Source organism: Perognathus longimembris, chromosome 17 (genome assembly GCF_023159225.1).
Source record: "Perognathus longimembris pacificus isolate PPM17 chromosome 17, ASM2315922v1, whole genome shotgun sequence".
NCBI classification, from domain to species: domain Eukaryota; kingdom Metazoa; phylum Chordata; class Mammalia; order Rodentia; family Heteromyidae; genus Perognathus; species Perognathus longimembris.
Window position 1 is genome coordinate 30,306,348 of NC_063177.1, and position 9,522 is coordinate 30,315,869.

A 9,522-nucleotide genomic window follows, 5' to 3' on the forward strand; every position below is an offset into this window, starting at 1 on the left:
AGAAGCTAGGGACAGTGCTCAGGCCCTGAGTGCAAACCCCAGGACTGGCAAAAAAAAAAAAAAAAAGTGCAAGGTACTGAGTTCAAGCTCCAGTATTGGCACTAAAAAAAAGTACACATCAACATGAGATAAAATGATGATATTTAAAGATTTACAGATGATATGACTCTTTACACAGGTCCTCAACACCAACAACTTATAAAAATTTTATTTATTTTTTATTGTCAAAGTGATGTACAGAGAGGTTACAGTTTCATACATTAGGCATTGGATACATTTCTTATACTGTGTGTTACCTCCTCCCTCATTCCCCTCCCCCTCCCCCTTTCCCTCTCCCTCCATGAGTTGTTCAGTTGGTTTACACCAAACAGTTTTGCAAGTATTGCTTTTGTAGTCATTTGTCTTTTTATCCTGTGTCTCTCGATTTTTGGTATTCCCTTTCACTTTCCTAGTTCTAATACCAGTATACGCAGTTTCCAATGTACTCAGATAAGATACAGTGATAATACAACTTATAAAAATTTTAATATGGGCCTGGGCATGTGGCTTAGCAGTAGAGTGCTTGCCTAGCATGCATGAAGCCCTGGGTTCGATTCCTCAGTACCACATAAACAGAAAAAGCCAGAAGTGATGCTGTGATTCAAGAGGTATAGTGCTGGCCTTGAGGAAAAAGAAACCAGAGACAGTGCTCAGGCTCTAAGTTCAAGCCCCAAGACTGGCCAAAAAAAGCAGTGAAATTCCTAGCTGTTGTTTGTGATGCCTTTGGGAGACACATGTGTCTAGTATGCCATCATTTCCATGGTCCCTTAGCATACCCAGATGAACTACACTGAAAGACCATTCTCTTGGCTTTAGGAACAGGGTCCATATGGGTACTACAGCCATTTTTACTCCTGACCCTTATCTTCTTCCACATCTCTTGTTATTCCATGGTATGGTGAAGAAGGATTCCTCTGTGGTCCCACTCCCCATTTCTAAACACTCCTCAAGGGCCATGCACCCCTCATAATGGAGGATTACACTAGTAGAGTAGATCACAGATGAACTATTTTCTAAAGGTTCACAGAGAGACAGTCACAAAGTAGGAGTTTGTGATTCAGAAAACTGAAAAATAAATGCTTGGATAAGGGTACACAGAGAAAAAAGCAGAGGGAGGATGTTATTTTCTAACTTTGTGCTCTTTTAGAAAGTCTTGTAGAGGAAACATAGAGTGAAAATACAGCAGCGTTTAAGGAATTTCCTCTCACCAGATTGTCTCCGGTCCCTTAATGGTGTTTAAGCCTCGCTGAGTACTTTGTTTACACTCCCTAATGTAGTGATTTGCATCACTGCTCTCCGCGGCTGGCAGCTGTCTCAGTTGGAGACTGGCTAAGAAAGGTAAGGGGTCTTTTCCTTGTTGTTTGAAAGATCTAAGAGTGAGTGTTGAATACTTTCTGATGATAAGGAAGTGGAGATCTAGATAGAATTTATGCGTTGGAAGCTTAAAAAAGTTCTACAAACTTAACAGAGTCTCCTAAAGCCATGTTATTAAAAAAAACAATAAAAAGCCAGTGAGATTTTTTTTCTCTCTCTCTTTTCTGAAAGAAAGAAGGCTGGATGCACGGTGAATTAAAATTTGCCTGCAGGTGTTCCTGGAGGGATTCCCTGGGGGTGGGAAGGAGAAATAAACCTCCTTCCAAGTCAGCCACGAATCACTAGGAAATGTCCTTGCATTTCAATTGGAAGAGGTGAAGTCAGGGAAAGCTGCTGTGGAACGGTGATTACAGCGATTAAATGTCCAGTCTCTGATTCTGTTTCTGATGGATCTCGAGGCTTTCTACTCCTTTGAATTTGCCCGTGCAAGCCATCTGCGGTGTGCTAGAGTCTGGAGTTGTGTATCTACGTCTAGGCAGATGCCTGTAGACAGCATGTTGGGGGTGAATGAGACCTGAAGCCTGAGAAGGCTAAAGCTTCGGGGTTGAGAGTCAGCAGCAAATCCTCCTGTCCTGTGCTCCCAGGGTTCAGCTCCACTCACCCTCCCTCAGTCTGGGTCCAGCCCACAGCTGGGCTGACTGTGCTCCAGGGTGCCTATGGCCCTTCTAATCCATCACTTCATCACCTTGGTTTTGATGACAGGCACGTGTGATCTTCCAGCAGAATAAGAGGATACTCCAAGAATTTTTTAAAGAGAGAAAATGACTAGAAAATATAGTGAACTTGTCCCCAAAGCTGGGGCTTCTCTGGTAGGACTCTGGAGGACTCTGTCCTCCTGAGAATCTACAGCTGGTATATGTAGCTTGGGCTCTCCATTGCCATCTTTCCACAGTGCCTTTGGCAAGTTCTGAAATGCCCTGGTTCTATCTGTCCCTGCCTTCAACACCCAATGACAGCACGCCAGATGCATTGCATGGTGGCACTGCTTCTTTTGGCCCTGGAGACAGGGAGTTGCTGAGGTCTCCATGTGGCATCCTTAGCCTGCTGGGCTCCTTCCACTCAGCTAGCTGTCTGGAACTTTTCCACTTTGATCTTTTGAGATGATGAAGAAGACCTCTCTCTAGCTTTCATCCCAGAAATATAAAGGACTCCTGGTCTTCCTCCCTTTGTGACAAGAAAGCTGTTGTTTTTAGACAGGACTAGAGAGTGGGGCTCCTAGAAACACTGTCAAGTTTGAGAAGATCCAAGCACTAAGCCAGTGACTAAAGAAATTTGACAATCCCACAGGAAGGAGGGAAACACATGAGTCCATGTGGATGTGTTAACTAGCTACAATGAATTAGCACAGGGGTTTGTTGTTGTTGTTTTTAAATCTGAGCTGTAGTAGGATAGGAGCAAGAGTCCTAGGGAGATGATCTAGGGCTTTATGTATTTTGATTATTTAAAATTTTCAAACAGTTTATTTACAAATAAGCATAACCTACCAGGCCATTGATGGTTTGGGGAAATTGACTTTTAAGTTTAATACTTGAGAGGATGATGTGTTATGTCATACGTGTTCAAACATTGAAAATATCTTGCTTCTTAAAATGGACCAATGAACAGCAGCTTTGGCCCAGGTGCTGAGATTGTTGTGGACCTAGTGAGTGAGAATCTACATTTCCCAAACAATCCCAGGAGATTTATGTACCCTTTCATAACATCTTAATAACTGGGATCGAAATCAAGGCTTTCTTTTGTCATATTACTTAATGTTTCCAAGCCTTTATTACCTCGTAGTAAACTAATAAGATCCAAAGTTAATGTCTAACATACATGCCTTTTTTTTTTGCCATACCTATAGTAAGTGTTGTATAAATAGTGGTGATAACTGATAATGACAATGATGGTGATGATTTCAGCATTGCCAAAATCCCTTCTCTAAGCCTAGTAGTAAGCAATCCTACTTCAATCAAGATGACAGCCAATAGTATTAGTATTCCTTCCTGAATGAATTAGCATCAAAGTGTGTGGGGAGGGAGGGGGGAAGGGAGGGCTTCAGAAGAGTGCCACACACAGAAAAGTAAAGAATACTCAGAAGACCTAGCAAAATAGAGGTTTCGCTGATGTGGAGGCTGAATTCAGCTGCCAATGACTTCACAGCTGCTGTGTCTCCTGGAGCTCCTGTCCCTGAGCTCTGTCCCTTCAGCTGGATCTGCAAAGCTGACTCTGGGATTCTCTTATGAAAATGCCTCATGGGCGGGAGGAAGATCTGGAGGTTGGCTGGGGGAAAAAATGAGTAATTCAAAGCAGCCTGCTTAGTAAACGTTGTGAGAGAAATAAAAGTAAACGCTGGCTTCGGCCTCCAGGGACTCTGTAGAAATGATCTTGACTTATCATGTCACTGAGCAGAGTTGAGGGAAGCCAAAACTCAGAATCTGCTGGCAAGGAAAAGAAGGAAGGGGAAGGAAAAAAAAGATAGGGAGGAGCAGACCGGAGGGGGGAAGGGAATAAAAAGAGAGAAGGGAGGGAAAGACAAGCGTCATTTGGAACAGAGGTAGTTTGAAAGAAGAACCTCAGGATTCCAAACTAAACCTGCAATCAAATATCGGTCTTTCTTTTCCCCCAGAGGAGATCCTTGAGCTGTTATTTTGATGACAGCCCTACTGTGAGAGAAAATTCTTTAGAAGTTGCAGGAAAATATTCAACCATTGCTATTTTTTTTAAACCTCCGAGTCAAGTGGTTTCCCTGGAAATGGACTTCATCTCTCAGAGGTATGTGTGAATAATTTGGGGGACATTTTTATATTAGCTTTGAGATTTTAAAACTTTTATCCCAGATAAATTGTCAACTTAAAAAAAAAAAAACTGGTCCAGCCAGTATTTCTTTAGGGTATTAATGAACAGCAGTGATTGATTTGTTTGGTGCTTAAAACTTACCCATAAGTAGACAGCACTAATAGTTTCATTGCTCAGGAAGTGACATTTTGACCTCCCAGGAAGAAAGAGGGAGCAATGTTAGATTTGGGGGCTGCTGCTTCTATTCAATTGATGCTTAATATATTCCAAGGATTAAGCTCATTGGAACGCCTGCCAGTGTCTCCCAGTAAACTCTTTTGAGTCACTGCTTGCTTAGCTTCTTGAGGACACAAGACAATGACTACATGTCTGTACAGCATGCAGACTTTCCACTAGCTTCCTCCAGAAGCATTTTAACCAAGTGCTTTTGATGGAGGGCCTCTCGTTTTGTTCTGAAATGTTCAGGTTCAAACTACTTGAAAAGGGGCAAATTTTGTACAGGAGATATGGGGAAGGGATATATGTTTCAAATTTTATTGACTGTCATGTGTAACTAAGCATGTCATATCAAAATCCACCCTGAGTTTAGCAGAAAATTTGTAAATTGATGGCTAATTATCGTTTTAGTTCATTTTGTCTTTAACATGAGAAAGGACAAAATTTTACCCCCATGAATTTGTTACTTAAAAAAAAAACCCTCTTATTTTTCCTCCTTTTTAAATGGATAGGAGGCGTGTCCCACATTTCTAGTTACAAATCTGGTTAATCTCACTGTCAGTGGTTGTGTGTGTGTGTGTGTGTGTGTGTGTGTATGTGTGTGTGTTTTGCTGAAGTGCTCTTGGGGGGGAAGTGGGGGAAGAAGTGCAACTAAAAATGTCCTGACCCTGAGTTGAATAAGAACATGCTAAAGACTCAAGGACAGTCATTGGTGGAGACAAGTGGAGGTTGGTAATCTGTACAGTGGCTCCTTGGCTTGACATTAATTTTGAGAGCAGTGAATGGGGTGATAGCTTGGAAGAAATTGGCCCAGTTGTAGTTGCTGTGAATTGGGGAACTGTCTACCACATAGTCTACGCGTGCATAAGGCCATCTTTGATCTGGATTTTCTGTGTTTACAGAACAGAAAAGCAATAAACAAAGCAGAAATGTGTATTTTCAAAAAAAACACACAAAAATGTATGTTGCTTTTTTATCTTTCCTTTCTTTATGTTTATTTGCTTCATCTTGCCTACCCAACTCAAGTTGGTTTCTAGGAGGCCCCGGAGCCTCCTGGGTAGGAGAGACACCTGTAGCAATTTCCGTCCACACACAAGGTCCATGCTGGTTCAGGTGGCTGATGTCTCCTTCTCCTGTCTGTTTCTCCCCAGCTTCCACCCCGGTGAGCCTCTCCATGTCTAGTCTGTGAACTCAGCTTCCAGAAGCATCACTGTAAACATGACAGAAGAACCTGTGAAGGAGATCTTGGGAACCCCCAAGTCTCCCACACCAGTGACAATGGAGAAAAGTCCCAAGAGTCAAGTTGTGGTCACGACAGCCCCCTTGGTCACTGAGGTCCAGCTGATGGCTGCCACGGGGGGCGCGGAGCTCTCCTGCTACCGCTGCATCATCCCCTTTGCCGTGGTGGTCTTCATCGCTGGCATCGTGGTCACCGCCGTGGCTTACAGCTTCAATTCCCACGGCTCCATCATCTCCATCTTTGGCCTGGTCCTTCTATCCTCTGGACTCTTTTTGTTAGCTTCCAGTGCCCTTTGTTGGAAAGTGAGACAGAGGAACAAGAAAGCCAAGAGACGGGAGAGTCAGACGGCTCTGGTGGTGAATCAGAGAAGCTTGTTTGCTTAAAGACTCAATGAGACCAAACTAGGCTTGGGGCCCCAAGAGCCTGCTCTCTCTCGATCAGCCAGTCCCATCCAGAACCAGTGTGGGAGAAACTGGGCTTGACTTCGGAGCAGCCTGGACAAACTGGGCTGGGCTGAAGGGAGGAGGGCCACGAGAGGGGGCCTCCTTTGTGAAGAATGACCTGTCTTCTTTGTGAATGTCCCCTTTAACGACAAACTTAATCCTAAGGGCTATTTCTGAGACAGAGGAGTCTACTTTTTCTTTAAGTTAAACATGTTGGGGTCTGTGGGCAGTATTAGACATTTGGCTCATCTTGGAAAGTAGCCAAGAAATGGTGAGAAAAATAATAAATTAGTCCTGGCACATCAGATACCTGCCTTGGAAAGAAATAACCCACATTCTTTAAGAAGTTATATTATACAAATGTTCTACTGAAGGGTCTACATTGCCTTAGAATTTGCATACATCTTTGAAATTCTGATTTTTGTTTTGTTTCAGTAAGTTGATTCTCTGGCACCCACTTTTATTCTTCAGTTTCAGTAACTCATCACTGGTGGTACTTTATCTTGGAGAATTAATTTTTTATATATTTTAACATTGGAAACTTTTAGGTGATTATAATGACGTGTCAGAATTAAAAATAAAAGGTATAGATAACAGAAGGTGGGGGTTAAATTAATATTAATCTGATATAGCACTTTTGATGATTTTTTATATAAAAGTCTAATGTGCATTTCATGCAAAATAATAAATACTCATTGCTGCTGGATCTTCTTAAGTGGTTTTTTTCTGTTGTACTTAATTTTATTTTACTTCCAAACTGTCCATCATCCTGTGTTTCATTTTCAATTTCTCCAATTTCTCCAAATTGGACTTGTTGCTCCTTTTTAGTTTTGATGGAAGATTTTTATGTTCTTCATTTCATTCCTTTTGAGGAATAGAATTATCTTTCCTGTGCACTGCAGGATTTCTATGCCCTTATGATTAGGAAGCCAATGCTTGAGGTTATAATATCATATCTTCTATTGTGTTCCATTTGTGGACATTCACTTCTGAGAGACATCTAATTCACCAGGAATTCTATGGACCTACAGGCTGCTTTGTTAGTCAAGATGTCATACATTATCTTGTGGAAATTTATGTGTGACTCTATCCTGACATCGGCCAGAAATGATTCTCATTCACACAGTTTGAACCATATTAAAACCATAGAGAAGGTAGACACAAAGCCTTAAAACCGGGTAGCAAAGACTAGAATAGCTCATTTCTTGGTAGTCATTCTTTTCTTTTCCTTTAAAATATTATCTTTATTTAAGTACTTGTGCAAAGGAGTTGCCATTCAACAGAGCAGTTTATGAACACAATGCATCTTGGTGGATGTAGCCCACGGCATTCTTTTCAATATGGCAGAGCCTGCCACACTCACCACTTCCTGGTACTCAGTCTCGGTAAGTAGGAACATCTTAATACTTTTTGGAATTTCGATGGTGGATCCGTGTTAAGGGGTGTAGATCAACATTAGATATGTAAATCAATGTTCCTTCCTACCAACTGCAAATGAGCAGAGATGCTCTTATTTCTGCTCTTATTCCCTGCTCAAAGATAGTGAAAGGTTCTTCATGGCTTTGTGAAGAAATTTCTCAGGCAGGTTTCAAGGTTCTCCAAGCTGCACCAAACTAATGTGCCAGCTTTTAAAACTCTCACATTTAGTCCCAAAGCTCCTTAGCAATTGTAGAGTCTTCGCCATCCAATAGCAGGCTCTTTTCCTACCTCCAAGACCACCCACGCTTCTCTTTCTGCTCTGTTGTGATGATGGTACCACCCTTTTCTCTGTCTCATACCCAAATCCTGCTTCTTGTCAACACTCCAGCTCCATGACCACCTCTTCCCTTTTATCTGAAAGTAACTGTTCTCTGTCCAGTTATTTCTTACTTATGCTCTGATAGCACCTTTCAGTTTCTGTTATATCAGTGGCATAAATATTTTACCCATACTCTATAGCTCCTTTGAAGTGTGTGGTGTACTTCTTAAACTCTAATGTGATATCTAGTATAATATCTTGCGCAGGTGAGAAACTCAGCAAGTTCCTAAGGAGGGGCTTAGTATGCCCAAGAATGAGAAATCAGAATGTGAGTGGTCTAAACAGAATTACAGTCATCTCTTCTCTCTAAAAATAGGTCAGTTTCCAACTTTCTCCAAAATAGGGCATTCTATTCTCTACTTCTTCTGTGAGCACCAGGTCTAGAAGAGCACCGCCCACCTTAGTACTTCCTCAGCATTACCTTCTGCCTTTAGACGCACTGGGAAAACACAGGAACTACATGCAGCCACCAGGGGGCCTCATGCTGCTACCTGAGTCACCAAAGAATTTGTATGGAAAGCCTTACATTGGTATAGTTAAAATGGGATTAAACCTGGAGACAGCATTATTTCTCCTAGCTGTGAGGAGCTGGAGGAGCTCTTCCAACTGGCCTACTCTTACCTATTTCTCTAAAAGCTTCTTTACAATGGCTATGTACAGGTTCTCTCTGTATAGCCTGCTCAGGAGCTTTCAGGCACATTAAAGATACCTTGCAAAGCTGTAAGTCACAAAGGTAGTCTTACCCACTTCCATTAGAAAAATAGACCATACTGGGCTAGAATCACATTTACCACAATTATTTCACCACATGTCTTTACTGGGAAAAGTCTATCATCACAAATGGTTCTATTACATATAGCCAAGCAAATGTTTAATGTGTACGTTATACTGTGCATGCATGAATAGATTGAAAAGCTCATCAGGTCCCCATGATGCACTGGAAATCAACTATATTACTGGGCAAGGTTTTCGTCAAGCCCTCACACATTCTAGAGTACACGGGAAAAACTTTTAACGTTATCCTGTGCATTAGGCTTCTGGCCCAGCTTCTGCTCTCTCGACTTTACTGTGTTGGCTAATCTAGTGAATCGTGTCTAGAGAAGGTACCCAAGGAGGTCAGATGTCTAATAGAGGCAACTGAGACCAGAGAATAAATCAAGGAAAGCTAAACCACAAATGCTTGAATCTACTTCTTTGTACCCCAAAGAAGTGAGAGGAAGAAGAGTAGAACAAGAAGAAGAACAAGAAGAAGAAGAAGAAGAAGAAGAAGAAGAAGAAGAAGAAGAAGAAGAAGAAGAAGAAGAAGATGACGATGATGATGATGATGATAGATAGATAGATAGATAGATAGATAGATAGATAGATAGATAGATAGATATTGGTCTCCTAGGAAGTGTTATAGATCTGAACTTTGGAGATCTGGATATAAATGCCAACTATCCTATTAAACTACCCAGGTGATCTTGAGCAATTAAGCTTCATCTTTAAAATGGATCAGTTATATTTTAAATTTGGAAACTGTGAAGTACTACAAGATTTTAAAATTCTGTTTGTAATACTAGCTTATATTGACTTCAGTTTCTCTACATAATGTCGCACTCAAGATATCATCACATATCAGCCCTTTGTTTTAG

General features: G+C 41.5%; 1 protein-coding gene across 1 annotated transcript; it reads left to right on the top strand.

Moving 5' to 3' along the window:
* Positions 1-1,311: 1,311 nt before the first annotated feature.
* Tmem100 (transmembrane protein 100) lies at positions 1,312-6,796 on the top strand. Its single transcript, XM_048366562.1, has 3 exons — positions 1,312-1,377; positions 4,022-4,167; positions 5,559-6,796. The coding sequence occupies exon 3, from the start codon at positions 5,626-5,628 to the stop codon at positions 6,028-6,030; it is 405 nt and encodes a 134-aa protein (XP_048222519.1). The 5' UTR covers positions 1,312-1,377; positions 4,022-4,167; positions 5,559-5,625; the 3' UTR covers positions 6,031-6,796.
* The last annotated feature ends 2,726 nt before the right edge of the window (positions 6,797-9,522 follow it).